Source organism: Neurospora hispaniola (assembly GCF_033458365.1).
Source record: "Neurospora hispaniola strain FGSC 10403 chromosome Unknown B0T23scaffold_3, whole genome shotgun sequence".
NCBI classification, from domain to species: domain Eukaryota; kingdom Fungi; phylum Ascomycota; class Sordariomycetes; order Sordariales; family Sordariaceae; genus Neurospora; species Neurospora hispaniola.
This window is the reverse complement of record NW_026944408.1, coordinates 3,396,581-3,424,398: the sequence shown is the minus strand read 5'-3', so window position 1 is coordinate 3,424,398 and position 27,818 is coordinate 3,396,581. Positions and strand designations below refer to the sequence as shown.

Genomic DNA, 27,818 nt, shown 5'->3' with positions numbered 1-27,818 from the left:
AGATCCGGTGCCACCCGCACTGCTACCCCCAAGCCACACAGCGGTCCCACGTACCACCTGCACCTGCCTGCTTCTGACTGCAGTGCATGAAGTGAACGAAAGAGCGACACGCGCGAAAAATTTCAGAAAAAGGCCCGCCCACAAAATAGCGTCATGGTCATCCTGTCCACATCCTGACCCCATTGTAATCTCCAACTCCCGCCGACCTCAGCACGTGAACTTACCTACAACACCCGCTACCCCGGGCAATTCTGCCAATTCTACAATACCAAACCGCACAACCTCGGACTCCCAGGTCTCTTTTCCGCAACATCCTTCGATCGGGGAGTCGAATCTCTACTGTCACCACTGCTGCGCAACCGATCCCGAGCGCATCGTCGAACGCATTGTGCATTTTGGGTCGCATTTCGAACTCCGTCATTGCTGGCAATTTGGCCAGCAATCTTCGACGACCCAGCGTCTCCTCCGCACCGACGGAAGCAACCATATTCAAAGCCCGCCCTCCAATTGCCATGTCTGACTAAAGACAACGCCAACTCAATATGGCCTTCAACTTCAACTGGTCGCCGCTGACGGCCGACGCCGGCTTCTACGAACGGGCACGCGACCTCCTCACGACAGCCTTGAACAAGTCGCCCAAGCCCCCGATCATTGTCGATGACATCTTCGTGACCGAACTCAACCTTGGCTCCGTGCCGCCCGACCTGGAGATTTTGGAAATAGGAGATTTGGCAGAAGACAGGTTCCGCGGCATTTTCAAAATGTGCTATTCTGGCGACGCCTTCTTGACTTTGGCAACACGAGTGCAGGTACGGCTTTTCCAGGATTTTTTGTCAATGGCTCTCTCACACCACATTGGGAGCTTTGCTTTTGCCTTTTTCTCTCCCCCACCATTCGTCGAGAAAGCTACTGCGCAGTGCGCAGTGCGGTACATGAATATCCGAGGAACCATTGGACGAGCGCTACGAACTTTTGCCAGTACCTACTCCCGACGACATGGCTCCACTGTGGCTAGTGCTCCGAACATGGAACATGCTTTCTTCAAGCTGACGGGGATCATGACGATTTCTCGGATCAAGGGAGTGGGCGAGCTGGTGGGCAAGTGCTCAGCGCTCTGGCAAGCTCAAGACTGGTGATACACTGTATATGTGTGGATTACAAAAACCATACAACAGGACTTCTGAGGACGGCTTTCTCGTTCGTGCTTCAGCTGGCTTGGGCACCCACCCGCGAGAAAATTCCCGAAAGGCTGGAGATTTCACTTGGCATCCTTGGCGCATTGCCCCAAATTACCGAAGATCGCATAGCAGGGGTCTGTCCAGGTGCTGCATGTCTCTTTTGCGCTACACCAACACTGTCCAGGGTTGACAAGAGTGATGCTAATAAACCAACTGATAGGCGAACCCGCTAAACACGTACATATCCGCCAAACCCAGCTTCACGTCACCAGAACCCCTGACGGCATCGTCATCGCTTACAATACCGCTTCAGATCACACTGTCCGAAATCAAGCTGTCGGCCTTCATCATCCTAGTTTTCTCCAAGCAAAAGGGCCTCACAATAGTCTTTCGAAATGACCCTCTCGAGTCTCTCAAGGTCTCTTCGACCTTCGACTCCATTCAGTTCGTTAGGGATTACCTTCAAAAAACCATCGAGATGAAGTTGCGAGACCTGATCATGGATGAACTTCCAGCAATCATCCATCGTCTCTCGCTTCAACTGTGGTGCCCGGATCAGGTTCCAAAGGAGGACGAGGAAGCCAAGGAGGAAAGTGATGCGGCGATAAACCCGCTGGCAACACCACCACTTGACGCTGTGGATGCGCATGGCCATCGTCTGGATCCTGCCGAGATTTCGTCACTATCTCTTGACGGGGGTCCCGAGACACAATCGTTGTTCTCGCAAAGGAACCTCGAAAAGATGGATGCCCTTGCTTGTGCTCACCGTACCTCATCTCTCTTAACACCAAACATTCTCGAGGTAGTGTTCAGAGCTTGGGCTGGGCAATCTGACAAGCCTGATGCCACAGCTACTCCGGCATCTACGCCCAACCTCCACCGGACGTCTTCGTACCAAGGAAGTGTCCATACTTACACTTTCTCAGACAACAGCAGTCAGGCTAGTGGTCACGCTCTATCCAGGCCGACCTTGGTGAGTATGGGGTCCGCCACTACGGGCTTGTCTCTGGGTTCTGGTAGGCATTCCAAGGCGGGCCGCAAGAAGAAGATGCGGGTCGTCAACCTGCGTAGCAAGACGGCGGCGAGTGAGCCTGTCAGCGAGATCGGTAGCACCAGCAGCCAAGCTGGCGATAGCCACTCTGAGGCTTCGACCCGTACACCCATGTCTGAACCTGTCATCCCTACAACAATACGGGAGGTACCAGAAGATGATCTGGCTGCATCCCAGAGCAAGGTGAGGTTCAGGCCTCCCACAGACGCTACTACATCTGCCAGAGCTTCTGAATCGTCTGGTCCGCGTGCTGCTGTCCCAAGTGTGCCCGTGACTGCCCAGCCCTCGCGGGCTGCCACTCCCCAGGAGCATGTGTATACTCGCCAGCCTTCCATGTTCCCTAGCAGCCCAGCTCCACAAACGTCGGCGCAGGAGATGCCGCCGTCGTATTCCAGCAGAGTGTCCGAAAAGGCCGAATCCACTGCGTCAATCTACGCAGATGCCAAAGGCCAGCAGCAGCAGTTTCAGCAACAGCAACAACAACAGTGGGGACGTGCTGGTCCTCAGCCAGATATGTCCTCGGTGATTCTTGAGCAAGCTTGGATCACCAAAATTGCGGGTGAGATTGCCCGCCGTGTGTATGACGAGAAGAACCGCAATCCTGCTTTTTGGGAGGACAGCCACCAGCATGACATTCCCCCACCGGCTTATGAACCAAGATAGATGAGCCTGGGGACTGTCATATTGCGGGCGTGCTACGCTCTTCCATGTGCCGATCATATTTTGCCGTACAGTTTTTTCCGCTCCTCCTTTCTTGGTTTTCTCAGGCAAGCGGGTTCTACTCTTTCTCTTGTATGATTTTCCAACGGCGTTTTGGAGGGGTGGAGTCACGAACCGGAACCCCATGATCGATTACTCTTTGATTTTCAACGCTTTTCTGACGGTGGTGGCACATTTGGCTTTCGTTTCCATGGATTGATATCATTGGTTTGTGGGTTGGTGATGGGCCTACAAAAAGAACGAACATCACATAGAAAAATGGGGTTATTTGGGTTCTTTCTTTTCTGTTTTCTTGGAGAGCAGTACATAGTGTACTTGTAGAGAAGGGAGAAGAGGAAGAGATGATGACTGTAAAGAGCGAAGGGAAGAGGGGAAAAAAAAGTTTTTTTGTTCTTTATTGAGATACACCATGAGGGATGGACCGCCACAGCCAGGCGAACGGACGGACAAACAGATGAAGAAGGGTGGAGGAAGATGATGTGATGGGATGGGAAGGATCAGTTTACAATACCCCAGGGTTATTATGCGACTCCTCACTCCGTTGTACTACCATGGAACATACAGATGAACCTGCTTCATGTCAACGTCGTTCAAACTTCCAACTACATGATATCTGTTGCGATAATGTGTCTTGGGTAATGGGAATTTACTGACATTCTATTTTATGTTGTGATTGGGTATATATCTTCTAAATGCCACGAGTGCATCACAGGTCTGATCTTTCTAGCCTAGCGAGACCTTGGCTAACACAATCCAAAACCAAAACGCCTCTAACCTTCCCAGTTCGCTAACAAAAATCACAATGTGCATGCAAGCAGTCCATCCGCTCCATCCTACTTCATATCCAATATTTCGATCCTCAAAAAGAAAACGAAATCGGAGATTAAAGATTTTTTTTTAAAAAAAAAAAAAAAAAAAAAAAATAAATTAAAGGAATTACACGAACATCAACGACATCAGATGCCAGCAACGCTAAAACTAGCCAAACTCCCCACCGACAAGCCACCTACAAGACACATACTCATAAAGCCGCCGGCCGCCTCCCTCTCGCCCTCATCCACACACTCCCCGGCAGCCATCATGCTGCTCGTACACAACCACCCATTCGTCAAGCCAAAGGGCAACTGCACCACCAACAAATAAAACAGATCGCTATCCACCACCGCTCCCTGACCACGGATGTTGCAAAGCAAGTACATGGGCAAGAAGACCAGTCTCGCGACCGCCACCGCGAATAAGGCTACGGGGCGATCCCGCAGTGAAAAGGGGAGGAACATGGGGGATACGCGACCGAGCAAGTCGCCGAGGTTCCAGAAGAAGAAGCCGAGAGGGATGAAGGCTCCGGGAGTAAATATAGACGACGCTTTTTCTCCTGGGCCAGGGGAGATGACAGAGTCATCGTGGACGGACAGGATCTTGGCTGTGAAAACGGGGAAGAACATGGCTACGACAAAACACAAAAAGACAGAGACGGCGATCCAGTTGAGCTTGCGGAAAAGGGTGGAAGGGCTGACGTAGTGTCGGCGAAGCCGCTCGGCTTCCTCGAGGGAGGTGATGGACTGCGAGAGGAGTTGTTGGGTGTCTTCGTCGAGCATGAGGCGGGATTCGACGAGCGCGTTGTGTCGCTTGACGAGGGGGTAGAAGGCGACGAGGGTGGCAAGGGAGACTAGCACGGCGGTGAGAAAGTAGATGAAGGCCGAGGTGCTGGGGGCCGCTTCTGGGGTGCTGTCGAGAGTAGTGGTGGCGGCAGGTGTTGAGCTGGAGGGAGAGTTGGACTCGCCGGGCTGAGGCACCGCGAGGTAGGAGATCATTTGTGCTAGTGGGGGCAGAATCCCGGCCACGCCCTGGCCGGCCATGATGGCTTGGGTGTACTCTGGTCGACCGAAGCTGGCGGCGAAGGCGAAGGCGCCATTTTGCAACATGCCGGAGGCCCAGGCGGAGGCGCCGACCATGAGCAGCAGGAAGACGAGGTAGGTGGTCGGGGAGACATTGCGGAAGGCGACAGTCGAGATGGTCAAGAGACCAAAGACGGCAATGGTGACGATCAGAGAGGCCTTGATACGCAAAGGATAGTTGGCTGAGGACTGGATGTTCATCAAGACGAGCAGAGCCAGGAGGTTGGCGGTTGTCGAGACGGAGAGGATAGCGGATTGGGAGTTGGCGAGGATCCATTCGTTGGATTCGAACCGGGTTTGAAAGTAGGGAGCAGCAGCGAGGAACATGTTCCTGTAGTGTCAATGGGTGGTTAGCAGGATAAGTATCGCGAGTGGGTATCATGGACATACCATGCCCAGAGCATGGCGACACCGATCAAGGCGAAGATGGCGTATTCTATCCATGAGAAAGGCGCCTGGTCTTCGTATGTCTCTCCTTCCTCCTCGAGTGTCGATGAGGAGTCGTCTGCCAGCGGCTCATACTCGTCGTCTGTTGCCTTCACCGGCGTCAGGAAGTTTTTTAGTCGATCCATGATAGTTGGTGGTCCGTTGTCACGGGTGGCTGTCGTCGACCCTTGATGTCTGGAATCTCCGCTGGAACTTGTCGGTATGGGACCAAGTCTAATACTGGGCTGATCTGCCGACATCCAATGCTGCCAACGTCCTCAAAATGTCGAAAGCCCGTCTTAAAAAGAGTGCAACTGGCGTTCACGAGTCGTGAATCGCCTTGACCGTCCTCCGCGATCCAACCCACTTCCGGTGTCGGCTGCCTTGATTCCGTTCGCCGTTTGATGTGTCTGATTCGACGGTTTGATGGTGGAGAATCGCGGGGATATTAGGATCAAACCGTCATGCGTCGGCGACACGGGATGAAAGCGCGCGCACACGTCGGGATGGATGGCGATGGACGGGATAGGTGATAGGTGTTGAATTAGGTGTGTGTCAGCTGCACCTTGATGGTCGCTGCCCGTTGTCGCATGTAGGTAACCTTATCTCCAGCTGCTGCGATAGGGGACTGCTAACGTCATCGGCCATAGGCGCGGTTGCAGCGGGAGACGTGCAGAGGGCTCCGCCTAAGCCCAGTATACGTGGACCCGAAGTGGTGCCCCAGCGGCGTGTTTAGTGCCGGCGGCAACAGCTCTACTGTACTGTAAAGTACCTACCTTAGATACGTAAGAGGTACCATAATCCATTCCTTCAGCTGCGTGCTTGATCTTCTCAACACCAAACATATCATCGAGATCATACGGCCAGGGCGAGTATCACGATAAAGCAGTAACACACATGTTAGTCTCTCTTTTTTGGTTGTGCAACCGGCGATCTTCAGCTGACGCTGTCCGCACCTCTACTGAGCATGGACGACCACGGGCGACATGCAACCGAAGCACACACAATACCACCACGACACCATGACCTGAACATCACGAGACTTCAATAAAACAACAACCATTCCCAAGCCAATAGTTCGATAGGGAAAGGCCGGAAACCACTTGACAACTCATTCTGCAGCCATCCACGTGACCCATAGTTCCTGCGACGCATCATATTGGTGCATTGTTGCCGTTACCTCTTCGAACTCATCAAATGCCAGAAATTCGGATTTCTGGCATCTCGTACCCTTTTTTTTTCTTTCAGATTAAGCACTTGTAGGTGAAGATATGTACAAAAAGTTTAACCCCCTGGATCCAAAGCTCAACCTCCCCATGGATCGCTTGTTCGTTTTCCAAAACGGACAAATTATCAAATTCTCATCATCAGCTCGTTAAGCATTACTCTTTCCCCCTCGCTTTGGTCATTCCATTGGTATCAAATCTACTTACTCCTCATCATCACCATCAACGGCGAAACGCTCAAGGAACTTGAACACCTTGAGGCCCTCCTCAACGCCCTTGATAACCTCATCCTGAGCACCGGCATAAACACCAGCCTCCTTCTCCTCCACCCCGATGCTCTGGAGCGCCTTCTTGGCGCTGCCGACAGCAGCAACGGGCTTACCCCAGCGGTAACCATCAGTAAGAATCTGGCTAGGACGGCCAGCAGGGAAAAGAGGGCTCATGGCGCCCTTGCCGCTGAAGACGCGCTCAGCGCCCTCGGCCACGACAACGGCATCGAAGGCGGTGGCGTCAGCAGCGGAGTAGGTCTGGTCGACACCGCTGGCAAGGTACTCGGCGATGACGGTGACCTTGAGGCCGTCCTTCTCGAGCTGCTCCTTGAGGGCCTTGACCTTGTCGAGGGAGTCGCCCTTGGTGGTGGAGAGGACGCCGACGCGGAGGGTGGCGATGGTGGGGAGGCTCTCGTTGAAAATGGAAACGCCGCGGGTGACGTTGTTGTGGTAGAAGGTAGGGTCGGGCTGGGGCGCCTCGAGGCCGAGCGCAACGGCCACGCGCTTGGCCACGTCGTTGGAGATCTTGTTGAGCTGCTCGAGAACGTTCTTCTTGACCTGCTCGTTGGTGACGTGGCTGGCCTCGAAGCGGATCGCGTTGATGACGAACTGCTGCTCGACGGGGGTGAGCGAGTTGAAGAAGAGCCGGGGCTGGGTGTAGTGGTCGTCAAAGGTGGCGCTGAGCTCGCGGTTCAGGACGCCAGACGCGGTGCGGCCGGGGGTAGTGAAGAAGCCACGGCCAACGGTCTGGTTGGCCTGGGCGGGGTAGCCCTTGTTGAGGTAAGACGGGGTGTAGTGGTGGATGTTCTTGTGAATCCAAGCCTGGCCCTGACCGTCGCGGTGGTTGTTGTGGACGCCAGAGACAGGGCGGTTGATGGGGAGCTGCTCAAAGTTGGGGCCCCTGTGGCGGTTGAGCTGGGTGTCGAGGTAGCTGTAGAGACGACCCTGCAGCAGGGGATCCTCGGTGAAGTCGACGCCGCGAACAATGTGGCCGGGCTGGAAGGAGATCTGCTCGGTCTCGGCGAAGTAGTTCATAGGGTTGCGGTTGAGGGTCATCTCACCGAGAACCTGGAGAGGGGCGAACTCCTCGGGAAGGAACTTGGTGGGATCAAGCAGGTCGAAGCCGTAAGCCTGGGCCTTGTCCTCATCAATAAGCTGAACGGCGAGCTCCCATGAAGGGGCGTTTCCGGACTCGATAGCATCCCAGAGATCCTGACGGTGGAAGTCGGCGTTCTTGCCGGCGAGGACTTGAGCCTCCTCCCAGACGAGAGCGGCCTTGCCCTGTTTCGTCTTCCAATGCCACTTGACGAGCTTGGACTTGCCGTCCTCGGTCACCAGACGGAAGGTATGAATACCGAAACCATCCATATGACGGTAGCTGCGGGGAATACCGTTGCCAGACATGGCCCAGAAGAGGGTGTGGAGAGCGGAGGGCTGAGAGCTGAAGAAGTCCCAAGCCGAGTCGTGGGCGGTGGCGGCTTGGGGAACCTCGTTGTCGGGGCTAGGCTTGACGGAGTGAATAAGGTCGGGGAAGCGGATGGCATCCTGGATGAAGAAGACGGGAATGTTGTTGCCGACGATATCGAAGTTGCCCTCATCGGTATAGCTGGATACAAGTTAACGCCCTGCTCAAGAGGTAAAGGGAAAGGTGGTTACGTGGTCAACATACAATCTCGTGGCGAAGCCGTGAACATCACGGGCAGTGTCGGCGGAACCCCTGGAACCGGCAACGGTAGAGAAGCGGACGAAGACCGGTGTTTGCTTGTCCTTGGCGCCCAGGAAGGAGGCGGCGGTGATGTTGGACCAGTCGCCATAACTGGTGAAGATACCGTGGGCACCGGCACCACGGGCATGAACGACTCTCTCGGGAATCTGGTATCGAATATACGTTAGCTAGAAATCTTTATGCTAATTGGGCCATGGCAGTGAAGACATACGCGCTCATGGTCGAAGTGCTGGAGCTTCTGACGGAAGATGAAGTCCTCAAGCAATGTCGAGCCCCGGCCACCAGCCTTCAGACTGAACTGTTCCTCAATGTTGCCGCCGAAATCCGTTGTCATGAATTGGCCGTTGTCGTCAACCTCAACCTCCTTCAACCTCTGACGGGCGTCAACCTCGCCGCCCTCGGCACGGCGACCAAGAGCAGAAGGGTCGGCAAAAGGGCATGCCGCCAGAGCAGTGCCAATAAGGCCGCTCAACGGTAGAAGAGCGTTGACACGCATGGTATTGTGTTGTCTGGTGTATATTTTCCAACTGAAGGAGTACACACAATCTGTGATTTGGGGGTATCAAATAAATAGACAGGGAAAATGTGTGACAATATTCTATCCCAGAATATGGATATCTGGTTAGGGATACAGAGAACACACAAAGCAATATCTCGGATGTCAGTGGCGGGAGAGGTCCTACTTATATCAATCCTCCTTGCCACGGCCGAACAGTCAGACAGACCGACAGACAGACAGAGACCCATCAGGGAGGTGATCACATCTATCGACCTTTGCCAGGATCAACACAACGAGCGTCCCCCGCATGGTCCATGGGCAATGAGAGTTGGAGCTTCGTCCGAACCGAATCCATGGGGAAACAAAAACGCACGCATCAAGCATGCCTGCAGGCAAGGGTAGGGGGGTACTTGGAGAACGGGTTCTGGCATACCAGGCTGGAACAACAAAGCTGCCAACCCCACAGACATGTAAGTGGTGAATTTCAACTGGTGGGATGGCAGTGATGGACATGGACTCTTGATGGAGTACAGTTGCACTAGAGCACGGTAGCTTTCGAGGGTGCCACCGGTAGATGTGCACCATAGGGCGAGGAAACGGACAAAGGTACGTACCTACACTTTTACGTAGTGTAGTGCCTGTTGGTAAATCGTCGAAGTGTGGCCATGGCCCCCATTATAGAAGCTGTGTAGTTTATAGATGGTACATTCCAACCCTGATATGATTGTTGGTGTGGCACTTCGATTGACATTTTTCCAAAGTCTGGTTCGGTGGACTTTGACGATTGTAAGTCCTGGAAAAGCGCTGGAACTGTTTCCTTTTTGGGCATCGTGTCCGGGATACTACACTACTGAGAAGGCTCAGGCTCTTTGAAGCTCTCTCTCACTCTACGTTTTTTTGTTAATTTTGAACCAATCATATCCTCTAGATCACACATTTCTCCCCTATTTGAACCTGCAAGTAGTCCCACGCTAACGAACAAACCAGTGTACACTAGTATTGGATTGTACAGTTTGAGCGTATCTGAAAGTATACATAGTACGGAGTGCTCATCTCAAGGTACCCGTTGTTAAGGCATTCATCACATCCGAAAATCTTCCTCCTTCACAGTCCAAGTCACTGGGTTAGCCCGTGGCCTTCCTCATGGGCCGCTATATTGTCGGCAAGGATCCACATAAAATGGTCCCCGGCCAGTGTGAGATGTATCGAACGGTCCGCCTTCTCTCAGTGGTGCCTTGGTTTGGTTGCCAAGCCGAAGAAAGATGATGATGGACGGCGGTAGAACAGAGTGGGCCTTGATGAGGCAAGTCGATTCCTTGCTGCATGTTCCTCTGACACCAAATCTACAAGATATTGTAAAGAATCACACAGGAGGAAGATGGTAAGCTATATCATGCAAATTGTACATGAACGAGATGAGGCCTCGAAGCATTTGAAGGAGCTGAGAAAAGCTTTGACTGCTGATCACTTGAGGATGCGAGAGAAACTGACTGGCACGACTCACAGACTGTTGATGGTTGGGGCAATATCCAACCGTTCCCGTGCCGCATGGTGGTATGTATTGCTACGGTGATGCTCCTTCTGCCTGCAGGGAAGGGGTAGCCATGACAGCCGGATCCAAAGGTTTCTGGTATGTAGTGTGTATGCGCCACTCTGGTGGGCGATTTTTTGTTTAATTTTATTTCTGTGCCCCAATTCTAAGCATGCCGAGCAAACTAGGCCCGAGAACATGCGGCCAGCGGCGAGCCACGAGGATGAAGAAGCCTGGGAGTTTGGGTGCCAAGGATATCACAACTGCCATTTTGCAAGGATCGGCGGTGAGTGCTCTTACCTTATTTTTGTTCGATGGCATCCCTCTGGATTGATAATCTGATGGTTCGAGGCCGAGAGTGGTGGATTGGAGGATACTATCATGTAAGTCATCCAGTCACCGCAGCTCCTGTACAACCTTGGCACAGTATGACTGTACAGCTGGGGGAAAGATGAATTCTCTCTTTCTGCAGGGCGCCGGCCGTTCATGCTCAGATGATACCACCTCGCTGGGCCCAGAACTTGGGGTTTCTCGTTGATGGTGATGCAACAGCGGTGGTTGAGAGCTCAAAGGTGGGTTCCCGGATGCCCTTCTGATCCTGAGGAAGCTGAAAGGTGTTCTACACCACAACGTATGGAGTATCAGATCCAATGCCCATGTATTATTTTTCATCCAACGACCTGTTGGGCGTCAGCCGGCTAGCTGATCATCAAACTGGATGCCCGTGTGTGGCGTGGGCCGCATGGTTGTAGGGAATCACACGGCGGCGTTACCCGAACCTCACAAGCACACACCTCTTCGGCGTGGTGCTATTCACAGTACAATCAAAATCGCTTGCTCTGTGAAAAGCGTTACAGGGACCTTTGCTTACTGTCTTTTTTCTTTCCGCATACCGCACTACAACTCACCTCGGTGTGGAATACCTTGGCTGGAGTTGTAGTGGATGGCAGGACGTTCATCTTCAGCTGGGTCTGCTCTTCGACAAAAGGATATGCATCGGGAAGGTCGTGCGAGGAATTTGGTTGACCACAGGATTATGCGAAGAAACACCTTCCAGTCTGGGCCATCGAGATGGAAAAACAAGAGGGAGTTTCTGAATTCCGTTCTCTTTCGACATCGTTAAGAATCCGAGCAGAGATATTTTCTTCTGGTGAACCAACTCTTTGCAAGGTCGTAATGCCGATCAGGGATAGAAACTCCAAGAAATACTTCCATGCTTTGATGCCATTGAAAGATGAAGGTGAACGGTGTGTCCCGCCAATATCTTGGGATTTCTCGCGACTGTGGTAATTTTCTTGTCTTTTATCTTTCTCAACGTTTATTTGTTTTTCTACTATTAACGTTGAAAATAAACACCGCCATTGCTATAACAGCTTTACAATTTGAGGTAGTATATCAGCAAAACGGTATCTGACTATTCATCGTATTCTTGTCACACCCCCTTGAATTTTGTCGTGTCATTGAGATGCCGTTCATAGGTAGGTCGAGGGGCGTTGATCGAGTTGATGATCAGATACTGCCGCCCGCGCTCGCACCTTGTCACATTGGTCTACATGAATCAAACAACTCCCGTAGAAGTCCGATTCCGCAACCCGCAAACCCGCAAACTAAAATGATACTAATGAAGCGATCCAATGCCGTGTCTTCACCCCACACCTACTACTGGGGTTGCATCGCTTGGTTCGCAAAGCTGAGGGACCTCGAAGTACACTCAAATCGAAAACCTCCCATTGGCAGGCGGGGTGGCGGCGGTGATGGGACATCTGATGGTGGTGATGGTCGAATTGGTGGTGCCCATGAAGGTGCCGTACCTGCAGCGGTGGACCGTACGATTGCCGGGTCTCCGTTCATCGTAGCATTTTTACACACGGCGAAGATGACGGGAGTTTTGTTTTCTTGGAAAATGCTTTCTTGATTCCAACAACAGGACGTCTGCCATGTTTACATTGACGCTGTTCCCGTTGAAGATCGCCAAGGTGGGGAGTAGTGTACTTTGAGACAATAACCGAACGACCGTCAACGCAGGGACTTCTGAGCTTTTACACGTATGGTCATCTTCCTCATCTTCTGTCATCGCTGACTGAGACTTGTTCCCGTTCTGAGACTCCTGTATGCCGGCAAATTAACCCGACTTGGTTGAGGCTCAGCGATCATCTTGAACCATGGCTCACCAGCGTGACAGAGACAGCAGAGAGCCTGGCTCGCCTGATCCCCCGTACCCTGGATTCTATAGCTCATCTTGTTAAAGCATGCCAACGGCGTAGTAAAGCCATTTCCGAGTCACTATCAGCGCTGGTCAGGTCTGATCCAGATGCTTCTATATCCGATCGTCATGGTAACCTTCCTGAACTGGATCTTGGTATTTGATAAAGAATTTTCGATTGCGTGCCATGCTTCGCAAACCATCTCAGTTTTGTATCCTCGTCCTTTTTTGCACTTTGCCGTCAGTAAGTTAATCCCAGTCATCCTGCCAAGGCCTCTGTGATGGATTATCACAGTACACTAAAGATAGGGTCGCAGTCCGCAGATGTGCGTGATGGTATCGTGGGCGGTTAACGAACCTTCACCCATGGGCCTGTTTGCGCATCAAATCCCATCAGTGACGAAAAGAAAAGGCAAAAATAGACCAGACGGTTACTCACTGTTGCAACCTTTGATTGTCACTGTCGTCGCTCACTCGAGGAATGCCATCAGACATTAGACATACCTACCTGACAGCCATGAGCTGTTCCTCCCGAGCCAGAGCCCCGGTTATGCATCCGTTATGCATCCGTCTATACATCACCGCCGGGCTGACTGAAAAAGGAACGACACAAGATACCAAAGGGAGTTCTGAAGTCAAACATCAGCAACTAGCCGTACGTTTGCCACACTAAAGACTGCACGCCGGAATACTATTGCTGTACCAGCTGGATAGTCTTGAGCCACTAGACTGGCAAACATCGCCGAGACTTCCTTTCGCAGCCAGCACTGTCGAAATTGAACAATTTGTCTCTGCTATGACTTGGGGAGTTCCGTTGCGCATTGGTTTGTCCTATTCTCATCCAACATGCGTTATAACAGGTTGTAGTGTAAGTTTCTAGGGGATCCGCAAGCACAACGTCGAGGGTCATCCATCCCTTTAACGGTAAAAATGTGTCCATCTTAGCGTCCCCCACCCTCTACCTCCGGTTGTACCTGGCGACTCGTCGACGCAGCCAAGCAGCGCTATCTGGTGAGCCCATTGGTTGATTTTGAGAGTCTCCCCACATGAATTCCATCGCATCCCATGCAGCGACAAAAGTACCGCAAAACCTGGGGATTTCTAGGTACTTATTTGTAGTGTACACCATGCCTCATAATCTCAACCTCTAAGAAGGGGGACCACCGATTAGCCGTTTACATACCCCTACCGCGCTAAAATGTCACATGTTCACCATTAAAGGGATTGATGATCGGGCTTGGCTTCCAGTATACGCGTCCTGGTTGTCTAGGCTTCTTGGCGTGCAGTGATGAGTCTCTAATAGATAGGTTTTGTAGTGTATACTACTATGGATGCCCCGTGAGATACAGAGACAAACTTTACTCGGGCGAAAGGCGACATCGCTTGTCGTTCATCTCCCCATGTCTCGAGGTTGGCGAAGGGTGGGGGGAACGCATACGGGTTGGGGTTAACTACACTACCGATTTTATCACCTAATGACATTGCAGGGTTGCTAGGGTTGCTTCTGATACACCGTCACGTCCCCTCGACATCAACCAACCTTTTTCTATTTTTAGTTTCCTTGTCTGGAGCCGAACTGAAGCATCGGCCGAAATGCTCCAGAGAGGAAGGTACATACTTTTGCCAATCATCAGGTTCATGTCGGTCGGCCTGGGGGGAAGAAAGAAGAAAAAAATGCAAAATCTCGAGGAGGTTCAACAATATCGTTGTCAGACTTCCTCTGAGCTTTTCAGTGGAGTATCAGAGCCGAATTCGAACCAATATCAAACTGGAATTTTGGAGCCCTGGATCCTATTTCGAAGTCAAGAGACAAGTCTCACTTGTTCACTCAAAGTCCCCGACAGTTACACTAGAGCCAGGCTCATCTTGTACGTAACCCTATTTCCGCCTCATCTCATTCGTCCCTTCTAAACTCCATATCTTATGCCTTCCAAAAAGGTTCACCAAAGCGCCATGCTTCTCCCCAAGATTTTTCAGACATCACATCCGCCAAGCTTCCCATCTTGTCAAGTCCCCACGTGAAAACGCGTCGATATTGCGTGCTTCTTGTGGAACTTTCCAACTTTCTGTTTTTTTTCTTTAGCTTCACATGTTTGGCGACCATCGCCGGCATCGGCCCGTGGCAATCCAGCGGAAACATCCGCATGAGACTTGGCTCATCCCAGCACTCTTGATGGATCCGGAATCTTTAACTCCCGAAGCTGCGCAAAACACGTGAGAACGTGGATGATTTCGTGAGTGTCGGCCAAAAAAAGACCCAGCCAGAGAAAACGCGGACAAGGCAAATGCCGCATCTTGCACGTGTACCCACCATCGCCCCAGCCACCAAACGGGGCCCGGTAGCTGGGCTCGGTTCTGGGATGCCGGGGATCGGCCGGTCGTCGGACATGGTGCCGGGCTGGTTGGCTGGCTCGCTTGGCTGGGCGGCGACAAGATGGACGGGCACTGTGTGAGGCCGCGAGCAAGTTTTCCTGTGGATTCTTCCCCATCTTTTTTGGTGCTATTTTCTGGGCCATGGAGTTGGAGAACTCTTGCGATTTCGATATCCTGAAGAGAAGAAAGACATCGAACCAGGTCACCCACGCCACCGCCTGTCTGCATACCTGCCTCATGCTCGGACATATCGGAATCTGTTTATGATTCATCCTACGGAGACAGAGACGCACGAAAATCGCGCGACTTCACGGGACTCTACTGTGTATGAAGAGTCAGCCAGACTGGATCCATCACATTACTAAGCGGCTCGTGGATATGAACTGCCGATGTTCCTGGAAGTTATTCCTCGATCGACGATCATCTCGGACGACTCGACGATGGAAACTGGCTTTGGGATCTCGGTCTTCATCGCCATCAAGGTATGTACGCAGTATGTCCGGCTGGCGAAAGCTAATGGACACCTGGTTGAGAACTACTGGTTTCTCCTGGTAGCTTGAGAGCCAAACGCTGGCATTTGCCCGGAGTTCGGATGGCAAAACACAGGCAACATCTAACACTACTGTGTAAAGTGGGAGGGGGGCATAGAAGCTTCTAACCAGTTTCCATGTCCTTCATGCTCCGTGAAAGGGTTGCATTGCTCTCACTATTACAGGTTCAGAACCGATCATGTCGTCCTGGCATGTGATCTGGTCAATGACTGAAGACAAGGAAGAGGAAGGTAAACATCTCATAAACACATGAGCGCCTGCCTGGCTGTCGACACGATGGGTGAGATCTCGGGGACAGAAGTACCTTTGCAGCCTCCATGAACCACGATAACAACCCCCCTCATATACCCTTACCGGGAGAGTCATCTCGCTACCCTTCTCACCTCAAAAGACACAAGTAACCGGTAAGTAACCTGTCAAGAAGCAATATGCTGCTACTACTCCCCGAGTACATCATCCGATACTACCGGGTACTCCAACCGATGGTATCGCTGATGGATATTGTATATCATATTAGCCTGACCTACATGCATTTATTGAATGGAAGGGGTTGACATTTCGACCTCAGTTTCTTCAATACCTCGGGATATCAAGTTAAGTATGAGACATACAACGCCTTTGAATTGTTTCCAACTCTGAGATATCAAGTCCACTTGGAGTTAAGGGAGGTAGGAAGGCAGACATGTTGTTTTTATCCTATGCTGGAACATTGTACCAAACTCTCATGCCATCAGCATAAAAAGATATAGTGGGCAGCAATACTCGCCGTCAACCTTATATGCGCCAAACATCATCGTCCCTTGGATACCAGCACTTATCCTTCACCACGCACTACCCCTTTGGCTTAGGTGGTACCAAACGACGACACAATACCCCCTAAATATGTGTATCCGTCACCGTCTCATCTACCGCAAATGCGGCCAATTCACCTAGCTAGGTAAAACCCAAAAGTTCTCCAGTTAGAACCCAACTTTGACCTAGTTTACCTTTGAATCATACGTACATGAGAGAAAAAGAAAGGATGGGCGATTGAAATGGGTTAAAAAGAATAAAAAATCAAAGATACAAAAAGGATCAAAAACACACAACACCAGGGATTCGCTGGTCGTCACCGACCCAACTACTAGTCTGGCCCTCACTGGCTTATCTATGGGAGAGCGGACGGGATCCCGAGTTTTCCAGTGGGTATGGTCGTATGTGCTTTAATTGTTGAAAACAGAGAGCTATGAAGCCACTTTGAGCGTTGAAAACTCGTCACCAGAAATCAATGAACCCACGCCTTTGTCTCCCCACATCACATACACAAGAACATCTCAGTAGAGGAAAGCGCAAGCATAGATGGAGCGAAGAAAAAGAAAACGATTAAAAATAAGTTGTCGTATACCTCCCTTTCATGCCTGCTTGCCTGCCTAGTCTGTCTGCGTGCCTCCCTCATGATAAGCAAAGAAGATGTCTCTTCCTTCCATTTTTTTTTCATCTTTAATCCATCCATCACCATCAATTAGTCCATCAGTCACCTATTCATCACATCTCCGTCCATACACACTTTGATTCATGTCCCTCACACCCCAATACATTAAGCGCAACCACATTCGCTGTTTTTGTTCTTTCTGCTTTTTTTTTTTTTTTTTTTTTTTTTTTTTACTGATTCGGTCTTGAACTGGCCATCTCGCCATACCGACCACGATGCTGTGTTGTATCGTAGGCCTGGAGCACGCGGGTCTGCGACTCGTCGGCCTGCGAAAAGGCATAACCGCGTTGCTTGCGCATGCGCTGGACCTGGCGGACTTTGCGGATGGCTTTTTGGAATTGTTCCATACTGTTATCCTTATGTTAGCAATCGAATAGAGACAGAGTAAAAAGTAAGGAGAGGAGGGGGGGACGACGAAATATGGCAAAAACATACCGAGGCCTATAATCCTGAATGTTATACTTCTGAATCTCCTGCACGTGATGATACGCCTCCGGTCTCCACAGCCGCTTGCTAAACTTCCACGCAAAATCTCTGAGCAAACAGAGGATTGCCAGCGTAGGCATCTGGATCCAGAAGATCGGGCTCGTGAACAGCCTGGGGATGACGCCAAAGTACTCAACACTGATGTTCAGCTTGGGCGCCACCTCGCCATAGACTGCCACGAATAAGATCCAGAAAGCCATGGAACCGGGGATGGCGATGACGTGGTACTTGGTCCAGTTGTTGGTCACCAGCGCGGCTTTGCCGAGGACGGTAAGAAGGACGGCACCATACATGGCTGTACCCCAGACCCACTTGCCGCCGGGGAAACCGTCGCCTTGAGGCCCGTCGTTGAGCCAGAAGAGACAGCCGCCTACATAGAGAATGATGGAGTGGTAGACGGCGTTGATAATCCATTCGCCGAAGACACGGATCTTGAAGAAGGTGTTGCGCTGGCCGAGGTTGTAGAGCTGCGGGTAGCGGTCGAGCAGGCGGGCAGAGACGAACTGATCGAGGATACCAAGGGCGAGCGGCGGAAGGACTGTAAAAAAGACGTTGTAGAAGGAGAGAGTCCAGGATTCGTAGATGACTTCACCGGAAAAGACGTTTTGGAAGGTGTACTGTTTCAGGTCAGTGTTTTTGAATCAGAAATGGTTACCTGCATGGAACACATACCCAAAACTGTGTCAGATAAAGGCAAATGTTCTTATAGAAAGAGAACAAAATGGTCTTCGACACACGATGGTAGCTCCAGGCGCCATGGACGAGAAGCAACTTGCGGAGGTAACGGAACTGGGCAATAGACACATCGGCACTGCGCGCAGCTTGTAGACCTTCCATACCGCTGATACCGACACCAATATGGGCAGCCTGAATCATAGAGACATCGTTGGCTCCGTCGCCAATAGCGAGGAGAATCGACTCCTTTTGATACTTCTTGACCAACTTGACGACCAGGGCCTTTTGCAGAGGGGAAACACGGCAGCAGATAACGGCCTTGCACATGATGGCAAGATCAAGGAAGAGCTTCTCCATGTCCTTCTCCAGAGCGTACGTTAACGATTTGCCGTCAATAACGAGAGCCAGGGTCTCCATCTCAATGGTGGCATCGCCCTGGTTGCGGATGGCATCGAGCTTCTTCTGAAGATTATCCCGCGTAGCTTCCGCACTCTCTTCGTTGACAATGAGCAGCATCATGTCCTCACTAAGCAACTTGCAACTCATGCCAATGTTGATGGCGGTCTCTTGTCTGTCACCGGTCAAGACCCAAACCTTGATGCCAGCTTCCTGGAGGGTGTGAATGGTCTCGGGCACACCGTCCTGCAAGCGATCCTCGATAGCGGTGGCACCAAGAAGGTAGAAGTCGTGCTCGATGAGTTCGGCAGCCTTGTCCAGCTCATCTGCACGATTACCACCAATGGTCGTCTGCGCCGTCTCGTAAACCTTCATCCACTCCTGGAATTCGTGCTCCGGGATTTCCCTCATGGCCAAGCAGAGCGTGCGTAGTCCCTCAGAAGCATATTCCTCAAGATGTCGCAGGGTGGCGTCGACGTGGGGGTTCTGGTCATTGAGCCTTTCCAGGATGACGGTGTCTGCGCCCTTGCAGTAGCAACGAACCTTGCCGTCAGGGCAACGATAAATCGTGGACATTCTCTTTCTGGTTGAGTTGAATTCGCAGACCGCCAAGAGCTCGTACTCAAGCTGCTGGCCGTTGGCTTCGATGATAACAGCGCGCGGCTTGCGAGCGACAAACCTGTAGCCCAACTGTACCGCGCCATCGACAAGCGCTCCCTCATCTGGTGACGCGGCTTGGTACTTGATGCTTCCGTCTTCAGCCTGTTCCGGAATGACAGTATGGCAGATGGCGAGAAGGGTGAGAAATTGGTCAATGACCTGCGCAGATTGGTGGCTCTCGAGATTCTTCTGTAGTTGCTTGAAGTCGTGGATTCCATCCTCTCCGTCCTCACCACTCGGGATTCTATCCTCGGGCACCTTGTCGGCGTACATGATTCCAGCGATCGAGCATTGCCTATATTCCATCATGTTGCAGGTCAAGGTGCCAGTCTTGTCTGAAAAGACGAACTCAACCATGCCCAATTCCTCAACCAGACTGGAAGTTCGGCAATTGGCAGGGGTGTCATTAACGTCATAATACATATCAAGGTCGTCGTTAATGAGAATGCCGTGCCAATACTTGACCATTTCAATGGTGACGAAGAGCGAAATGGGAACGAGAGCGGAAAACAAAACCCAGTATGTGACCATGTCCTTGATGAAGATGCGAGCAACAGCCGAGGCACCGTTCATAGGATCCAAGAAGAGATAAGCGAGACCTTCCTCGCCCTCCACCTTTCGTTGGATGAGATCACCGACAGTAGATACCACGCTGAAGATCAAAAGGATACCGACGAGGAAGAGTACGAGCGTGTTCAGCTGCCTCTCGACCTTGGTGCGCTTAATCGGCGCGGCCGTGGCGTTGCGCATCAGCTTGGTCTCGTGGCCAGTGAAGACAACGACACCGTGGACCCAAGGGGTGTTGCGCAGAGTAGCACCACGGAGAAGCAACTGCTCGGGGTTTAGAGGAAGCTCCTTCTCCCCACCTCCAGCCTGCATGGTCAAGGTCGCTTCGTAAGTGTAAAGACTGCTGTTGGGCTGCTCGGAGCGAATCCTGCCTCCCAGACGACTCAACTCGCTGGAGCTGACCATAGATGACGTTTCTGGCAGAGCTTGCTTAATCTTGAGGTTGGTCTCTCCGTCGAGATTGGCGGTTTCGATATAGCAAAGACCCTCAGGCTCGGAACTCGCCAAGAGAACAAGATCGGCGGGGAAGGACTCCTCAGATTCGACTCGAATGATGTCTCCAACCGAGACGTTGATCCATTTCGTTTCCTCGAATGTCGAACCCCTCAGGATCCGGGCTTTGGACATATTGAGCGCCTTATCTGCCTGTTTTCTCCGATAATCTTCGACCATCTCTTTACCCGCCGAAACCAAGAGCACAACAGCTAGAGGACCAATTGTAGTATATCTGTTTGTGGGAGACAGGCCGGGAATCTGCTGCAAACCGGCGGTAAATAAGAAGAAGATATTGGCGAACTTGGAGAACTGCTCGAAGAGGAACTTGGGCAAGAAAGTCGCAAAATTGTACTTGGCGGTCGAGACGTGGTTGTCGACATACTTGTTCAGGCTGTTGGCGGGAGGGTTGTTGAGATGGATGATACGGGGCCCAAGGGTTGCTGGATCCGGCTTTCCGCCTCCAAACCCAAACTTGAAATCGAACTTCTTGGCTGGCTTCTGGGGAGGAGGAGGCTCGTGAGAGTGGTCTACCCGTGCGGTCGCTCGCGGATCCGTCAAGGGAAGGTCCATCTCCGAGTATCCCTCAGGGCCCATTCCAAGCATGTTCTTGGCACGACCGATCAAACCGCCACCCATGCTCAGGACGCTATTTCGTGCGCGCGCGCTGTCGCGGGCTGCCGCCGAGTCCGGAGGGATAGCTCCGCCATGTTGGTAGTAGGACGTGGTACTCTCGTCAGGGTAGTCGTCAGAGTCCTCGGCATAGCGTTGGTAGTTTCCGAGATCCGACGTTTGGCTGAAATGCCGGTCCAGCGACCTGCTATCAGGGTATGGACTTATTGGGCCTCCGCCGCCTGTCGCGCCCGGCGCAGACTGTATAGGTCTTGTAGCTGTTGGTTGTGTTGTTTGCCCGGAGCCGACGAAGTCATCGTAGGATACGGACGGGCGAGGTTGCGCGGCGCCTTGCGCATCATCGCTGTGTAGTCGCAAGAGATCGTCGTCGTTTAGGGTCGACCTTTGTCCCCCGCCATAGTATGGTTGTTCGTTGCCGAAGTCGAGCAGCAGATCGTCGTGTTGAGCGCTCGACGGGGCCCCAGGAGGGGGGCGGCCAGCCGCCATGCCGGAGACCGGGAGCCGGAAAATGGACGCTGTCGGTAGGACAGTCCGTCAGACCAACCTGAGATCGTGGTGTCGCGGAGACAAGCGAGGGATCCGAAGACAAAGGCGGGGAGTCGTGCCTATAGCGGGAATAGGAGCATCTGAGGACTCAATATGGACGAGGGGGAGGAATCCGGATACGGCGGGCACTTGGTTGTTGATTTCGGGCCGGAGTAGGTAGCGCGTGTGTAATGCAGCTTTGATGGATGTGGTCGAGCGCTGGGTAGCGTATGAGTCTAGGTAAGGTATGTTGACCGCAGGAACGTTTCTTTTTGCGACAGAATACGTGAGGTGGAACTTGGGGAAGCTGAACTGGAGAGTTGGGAATTATACGGAGAGATAGTGGATGGTGGGTTGGATACTAGCGCAGTAGGTGCCGCCGCCGTGTCATGGGAAGTCAAGTGAAGATGCAGCACAGCCTCCTTTCACGGCCGTTCAGCGCAGGATTCGCGTGTGGAATTAACAAACTGGTGCCCCCCCCCAGTACAGGAAGACCAATGATACAAGACACCAATCTAGAATAGAGGTAGGTACCAATGGGCCCGGTCGATACGGTTCCTGGTACGCGCCAATACGGTTTGCTTGAAAAGTGGTCAGGTCACGTTCAATGAGTTGAGATGCACCCCCTGACGGGATGTTGAGAAAGAGTCCAACGGTCGGTACCCAAGTCTGGCGACCTCAGGAAAGGGCAGGTTCCATGTTTTGGATGTTTGAAGATGCAGACTTTATTTCTTCTGGAATTCAGGGGATGTCAGGGATGGAGGGATTGCCTGAGTGGTGGGCTTGAAAAGCTGCACGTAATCGTAATGTACACTACCATGGGTACCGGTTACGAAGACTGGGACACTCACCCACCACTAACACCACAATCGCCTTCCCAGGGGACCAAGCCGCCAAGGCACGTCACAGCGCTCCTGTTAGCGGGTCACCGTTGTTAGGCACCATGCGTGGATTGCCAGTTGCTATGAATAAAGATGTTTCGAAAGCATTTCACCCAATCATGATGCTCCGAGGTGTGTTTGAGGCTGGAAACGAGGACGCTAAGCTCATGACTAAGCGATAGTGGCTGACAGTAGGGGCCCTTTTACCCCACCATACGCGGCCTTCTTGGTCCCTTCAAGTTCTCTGGGATGCGCCATGGGCTTGGCGGCCAGTACAGGGCACTATGGTAACAACGCCCCAGCGGACATCACCTCAACTTGCCGCCGCTGTTGTGCTCTGACCTCACCAACTTGAACCACGTAGAGCTATCTCATCAACCGTCAACAAAAGCTTGCTCACCACTTCGACTAAGAAAGATAGGAGAGACGCTCGAAAATAAATATATCCGACATGGTTTGCGCAAAGTGCCAAAAGAAGGAAAAGACGACCCTCGTTACGCCGGCGGTCAAGAAGAAGAGTGAGATGTACTATGGCTCCCCAGCAGCGGCAACATCGTCATCATCGAGCTCGGCCACGGGACCCAAAAAGTCGGCAACTCTGGGCAACACAGGAGTGACAAAGGTGAGTTTATGATCATCTTATCATCATCAGAAGATATCAAACTATTCGTCTGTACTAACTGGTCCTTACCATACAGAGCAAACTGCTGTCCAAGGCGGCTCAGAACCCCTATGCTCAATACTCCAGCACTTGTACGCGCTGCAAGGCAAAAGTATCACAAGGCCACACCTTTTGCAATAAATGCGCGTACCGCGCCAATTGTACGTCTTGAGACCCTTCCTAGGTGTTTCTGAAAGATGAATAGGAGCTAATTCTTATCGATAGCCTGCGCAATCTGTGGCAAGCCCAACAAAACTACTACTGCCGGAGCACCCCTTGTGAACGGCCAGAAGTTCACCTTGAAGTGAGCATGTCGCAGACAAATCGTTGCTGGACAGGCACGAAAATTACCAAAGCTACGCTGCGATACGATAAGCTCGAGTACAGCGACATGAACGACGTAAACGACATGCCCAACGATCCGCTTGTCCTTCATCAGTTTCTAGGTTTTGCCTGTACTGCTAACTTTATGCTGAGGGACTCGACATACAGTTGCACCGTCGATAACGACAGTTCCCGGATTACCGAAGGCTTCTTCAGTTTGACTTGACCAGGGAACGAGGTGTATCCTCCCGTGTAGAGTGTAGAGCGTTGTGCAATCCTAGAGGCTGAGCAGACGCTCAGGGGATTCAAGGGATTACAGCGCATTGGATGCCACGTGAGATCGTGTACATTTGGTGCTGGACTATGAATACGGCATGAAATGTTGGATGGATACGAGTTTACAGATGATGTCTTCAGGAAGGCACAGCCTTGCCCCCAAACCACTACTTGAGGGGGCGGAAGAGATGGATATGTAGACAGATGTTGGTGCCATGTAGGCAAAGGTACTTTCTGATTACCTCTCGATGGTAATCGTGCTGGAGTGTAGTGCAATAGGTGGTTCAGGGACAGAAGCTGTGAGCCCTACAGACGTACACCTTGGCTAAGATGGTAATAGCGGCATAATTCAGTCTTGAAGGATTTCTGTCTTCCACACCATCTGTTATCCATTCTTCACCGCTTGCCTTTGCATTGCCAGTCTGAATCCATTGCAATCGCACCATGTAGGCAGCTAACTTGAATGTGTTGAATCCACCATCTTACCGATCCCATGTCTACTCATCGCCCAACAGCCAATAGCTCTCACTCTTCCCTTACCCACTTAAAAAGGTACCCTTCGCTTACTTATGCCTCGGCCAAATCGACGAGCCAAGTACGTACGAAGCGCAAAGGCAAGGGTCTTCGTGTTTCGATGATCACCTCTTTCCGAGGTATCTTGAGGGTCTTGGCGGGTATGCATGGAGCACCCAAGGTGTTGTTGCTGCCTCCCCTCCACCCCCATTTCCCCACTACACGTCTGAATGGTAAATGTATAAGAAGGGGGGGGGACAAAGACAACATAACCTCTCTGATTATCTGCTTATGATCCAAAAACTCTCCGAGGTTCGACAACACATACGTGGCACATTGCTTCAAAGGTCCGTTTACTGCCAGTTTTCATTTCGTGCTGCCATTAATCAGAACAAGACACATGTGTCCAACGTGATATCATCCTCCAATACCCAAAACATATCCAGCTAACTTCCACTCGCAAAAGAAAAGTCAACCTGACTGGAACTTAGTTCTCATCAACGACTTATCCTGTTCATCCAAAATGGCTGCATCCACCGCAGACTTCCCTCCCAAACTCACCCCCCACGACCCCCGCGTCGTCTCCAAAACCGCCACCATCAACGGCAAGAAATACCACTACCTCTTCTCCGCCCCTCCCCCTCCTACCGATGGCGGCGACGCTTCCCAACCTCGCGGAACCGTCCTCCTCATCCACGGCTGGCCCGACCTCTCCTTCGGCTGGCGCTACCAAGTACCCTTCCTTGTATCTCTCGGTCTACGCGTCATTGTCCCTGACCTGCCCGGCTTCGGCCGGTCTGAGTCGCCCGCGGAACTGACCGCCTACTCGTTCAAGTCCGTCACCCACGACCTTCTCGAGCTGGTGGAGAGCGAAGTCCCCGGTGGGCGTCAGCAGATTGAGAAGGAAGGCGGAATTATTGTGGGTGGACACGACTGGGGCGGCGCCGTGGCCTGGCGGTTTGCGCTCTGGTTTCCCGACGTGACACGGGCCGTGTTCTCTGTCTGCACGCCCTTCTGGGCGCCGAGAGCGGGCGAGTTCGTCCCGCTGAAGCAAAAGGTCGAGACGGTGCTGCCGAATTTCCGCTATCAGCTGCAGTTGTCCGGGCCGGAATTTGAAGCACAGGTAAAGGGGGAGGAGAAGATCAGGCAGTTCTTGAGTGGCATGTATGGCGCCAAGGGACCGGATGGGGAGCGCGTGTTCACGACGGAGAAGGGCTGTTTGTTTGAAAACTTGCCCAAGATGGGCAAGAGCCCGTTGTTGGATGAGCAGGAGATGGATTACTATGTGAAGGAGGTGGCGGGCAATGACGGGGGAAGCATGAGGGGAGGTCTGAACTGGTATAGGACCAGCGAGGTGAACTATGAGGATGAGAGGGAGCTGTTGAAGCAGTTGGAGAAGAGGGGCAAGAACGCAAATGGGGAGAAGATTGTGGAGCCGCCGGCGCTGTTTGTTCTGGCCACGAGGGATGCGGCCTTGCCGCCGGCGATGGCCCAAGGCATGGAGAGGTTCTTCGAGAAGAAGCTGATGAGGAGAGAGGTGGAGGCTAGCCATTGGGCGTTGTGGGAGCAGCCGGTCAAGGTGAACCAGGCTATTGCGGAGTTTTTGGGGGGTGTGTTGACTGAGGGGGATGCGAAGCTTTGAGCGAGCGGAGGTGCCTTGATGTTCTCATGTTGTGTAACTAGGCTGCTGATTGAAGAAAAGCTCTAGGGAACGCTATCAAAGGAAGTATTTTGCTTAGTAGGGCATCTACCGAAACCGCGGCTGCAAGTAAACCACAACAAATGCGTACTCTTTTTGTAACATTGGCGTTCCTTCCGTCCCACAGCCCTCCTTGGTTGGGGTATGCTCCTTTACTTTCACATATATGGCCCCGACGTTAGACGGTCATGGAACATCGGCTAGCCAGCTAGCTTTCAACAATACAGCCGTTGTTTTAGACCAAAACCCAAGGCGACAACAACCGACAGGTAGAACCCACACTGGGATATATTTTCAAAGTGGGGATAGGTAAAGTTACCTCTAGTATATGACCATATCCTCCCCGTCTTGTATCATCTCATCGCCATCATGGTCCTGGTCATGAGTGGTAGTATCAATGCTAGTGGCAATGACGCCCTTGTCATCGCCTGTACCTGTGCTCAGGGTAGCTGCTGCTGCTGCTGCTGCTGCTGGATCTTGGGATGACAATGACGGAACAGCACCATGGTTAGCATCTTCTGAAGTCTTGTTAGGCTGCTCACCAACTTGATCTTGTTCATTCCGGACAACGTCAACATGGGTTGATGGCGGTGATGGTGGCGGTGGCGGGATCTCAGACTTTGGCGGGACCTTGACTTCATTCTTTGGCGGCCTTCCATGTTTGAGTTCGAACTGGCGCACCTCCCTGGTAATAGTCTCCTCGGCTTCGCGGACTTGTTCATCGAGGATACGCTCTTGTTCTTTGGTGAGCTCCCAGGGTTTGTAGTACTAGTAGTATCATTAGCCCTCGAATCAAGTCGTGTTCGTTGTCTCAGGGGTCAAGTTCTTACAACTACCGGCTCGCTGACAGTTCGCAGACTATGAGCCAAGATAAGCATCTTTTCATGCCGCCGGTGCATCTAAAGTTAAAGGGGGTCTGTTAGCAAGCATGTCCAACAGTCCGTTGTCAAGGGACAACCTACCATCCGCTCTTCGAAGTCCACCTGCTTGGCATCCCGGAAGCGTCTGCGCTCAGCGAGCAGGTCGGTTCTGCGCCTATCATCCTCGACTCTCTGCTGCTGCACTCGTTCCTGTTGGCGGCGTTCAATCTCCTTTCTCCTCTTTTGCTGCGAGTTGTTGGGTGTAGTCTGACTTAGAGTGTTGAGGAGACCACCAAACAAGCGCCTGCCGCGTTTCTTCTCCTCGAGGCTAACATTCTTCCGCGTTTGTTCGGGGCTAAGTGGTGCCTTTCGAGACGGCGGTGCGGCCTGCTCCTTTTGCCTGTCAGACTCTCTCCTAGTAGTGACTGGGCTTTGAACTGTGGTCTCTTGGGCGCGTGCCACAGCTTCGTCCTCCATTGGATGATCATTGTCCTTGGTAGTTGACGTGGCGTGGATCTCCCTCGCTGTGGCGACCGGCTCCTCCATCGAGTCCTTTACGGGTTCCTCTGTCCTGCCGGTTTTTGGCGTCGCTTCCCCTTCAACAATTTCACTGATCCTGTCCTGGACGTTCCCGTCCTCCAGTTTGGTGCGCTTAGCAGCCACGCCATCCTCTGGCGATGGTGAGGAAGTGGCCTTTCTTTTCTGGGTAGACAAGTCCTCTGTTTCCATCATCTGTTCCGAGGACATGAGTAGTGCCGAGTTGGAAAGCCCAGTCGCGTTGTCTGAAGCAAATCGACAGCAGCTTGGCGTTGAAGCTGAAGCAAAGATGTTGGAGTTGTAAGGTATTGTAGCTCGGAAGTGATTGGCAGAAAACGTGATCGACGTGACAAAAAGGTTTTGTTGTGCGTTGCAGTTAAAGGTCGAATGTACTTCTCCCATATACGTCGAATGGCCGGTCCCTGTTTGATCTCCAACACGCCCGGTTCGTTGTTGGAAACTAGGTGGTGTTGGTGGATTGATGGAAGCCAAATTGTTAGTGACCTGTGTCCAG

At 52.1% G+C, this 27,818-nt stretch overlaps 7 protein-coding genes across 7 annotated transcripts; 3 read left to right on the top strand and 4 right to left on the bottom strand.

Annotated features, from left to right (window-relative positions):
• Positions 1-363: 363 nt before the first annotated feature.
• B0T23DRAFT_121959 (uncharacterized protein) lies at positions 364-2,950 on the top strand. The gene is made up of 2 exons (XM_062832051.1): positions 364-809; positions 1,399-2,950. Exons 1-2 carry the CDS (start codon positions 543-545, stop codon positions 2,890-2,892), a joined length of 1,761 nt encoding a protein of 586 aa, XP_062694391.1. The 5' UTR covers positions 364-542; the 3' UTR covers positions 2,893-2,950.
• A 955-nt stretch (positions 2,951-3,905) lies between these two features.
• On the bottom strand, positions 3,906-5,416 carry B0T23DRAFT_315433 (nucleoside transporter-domain-containing protein; the record flags this gene model as incomplete). The annotated part of the gene is made up of 2 exons (XM_062834857.1): positions 3,906-5,175; positions 5,235-5,416. The coding sequence occupies 2 exons, from the start codon at positions 5,414-5,416 to the stop codon at positions 3,906-3,908; spliced, it is 1,452 nt and encodes a 483-aa protein (XP_062694390.1).
• A 1,081-nt stretch (positions 5,417-6,497) lies between these two features.
• B0T23DRAFT_121924 (catalase 3 precursor) lies at positions 6,498-9,134 on the bottom strand. Its single transcript, XM_062832050.1, has 3 exons — positions 8,703-9,134; positions 8,435-8,637; positions 6,498-8,371 (listed from the first exon to the last, which is right to left on the bottom strand). Exons 1-3 carry the CDS (start codon positions 8,985-8,987, stop codon positions 6,700-6,702), a joined length of 2,160 nt encoding a protein of 719 aa, XP_062694389.1. The 5' UTR covers positions 8,988-9,134; the 3' UTR covers positions 6,498-6,699.
• Positions 9,135-17,289: 8,155 nt separating this feature from the next.
• On the bottom strand, positions 17,290-21,514 carry B0T23DRAFT_313818 (uncharacterized protein; the record flags this gene model as incomplete). Its single annotated transcript, XM_062834761.1, has 3 exons — positions 17,290-17,467; positions 17,555-18,222; positions 18,278-21,514. 3 exons carry the CDS (start codon positions 21,512-21,514, stop codon positions 17,290-17,292), a joined length of 4,083 nt encoding a protein of 1,360 aa, XP_062694388.1.
• A 1,174-nt stretch (positions 21,515-22,688) lies between these two features.
• On the top strand, positions 22,689-23,467 carry B0T23DRAFT_121860 (microtubule-associated protein CRIPT-domain-containing protein). Its single transcript, XM_062832049.1, has 3 exons — positions 22,689-23,056; positions 23,133-23,256; positions 23,321-23,467. Exons 1-3 carry the CDS (start codon positions 22,886-22,888, stop codon positions 23,401-23,403), a joined length of 378 nt encoding a protein of 125 aa, XP_062694387.1. The 5' UTR covers positions 22,689-22,885; the 3' UTR covers positions 23,404-23,467.
• A 1,264-nt stretch (positions 23,468-24,731) lies between these two features.
• Positions 24,732-25,850, top strand: B0T23DRAFT_395018 (Alpha/Beta hydrolase protein; the record flags this gene model as incomplete). The annotated part of the gene is made up of 1 exon (XM_062838163.1): positions 24,732-25,850. One exon carries the CDS (start codon positions 24,732-24,734, stop codon positions 25,848-25,850), a length of 1,119 nt encoding a protein of 372 aa, XP_062694386.1.
• A 378-nt stretch (positions 25,851-26,228) lies between these two features.
• B0T23DRAFT_395017 (pinin/SDK/memA/ protein conserved region-domain-containing protein) lies at positions 26,229-27,514 on the bottom strand (the record flags this gene model as incomplete). Its single annotated transcript, XM_062838162.1, has 3 exons — positions 26,229-26,675; positions 26,738-26,806; positions 26,870-27,514. 3 exons carry the CDS (start codon positions 27,512-27,514, stop codon positions 26,229-26,231), a joined length of 1,161 nt encoding a protein of 386 aa, XP_062694385.1.
• Positions 27,515-27,818: the final 304 nt, after the last annotated feature.

Bases quoted from the DNA above. Each gene is read 5' to 3' on its own strand.
- B0T23DRAFT_121959 (XM_062832051.1), top strand. From the start codon at position 543: ATGGCCTTCAACTTCAACTGGTCGCCGCTGACGGCCGACGCCGGCTTC. The intron at 810-1,398 runs GTACGGCTTTTC...ACCAACTGATAG, and splicing joins CTTTGGCAACACGAGTGCAG to GCGAACCCGCTAAACACGTA.
- B0T23DRAFT_121924 (XM_062832050.1), bottom strand. From the start codon at position 8,987: ATGCGTGTCAACGCTCTTCTACCGTTGAGCGGCCTTATTGGCACTGCT. The intron at 8,638-8,702 runs GTATGTCTTCAC...ATTCGATACCAG, and splicing joins AGCACTTCGACCATGAGCGC to ATTCCCGAGAGAGTCGTTCA. The intron at 8,372-8,434 runs GTATGTTGACCA...ACTTGTATCCAG, and splicing joins CACGGCTTCGCCACGAGATT to CTATACCGATGAGGGCAACT.
- B0T23DRAFT_121860 (XM_062832049.1), top strand. From the start codon at position 22,886: ATGGTTTGCGCAAAGTGCCAAAAGAAGGAAAAGACGACCCTCGTTACG. The intron at 23,057-23,132 runs GTGAGTTTATGA...CTTACCATACAG, and splicing joins GCAACACAGGAGTGACAAAG to AGCAAACTGCTGTCCAAGGC. The intron at 23,257-23,320 runs GTACGTCTTGAG...TCTTATCGATAG, and splicing joins ATGCGCGTACCGCGCCAATT to CCTGCGCAATCTGTGGCAAG.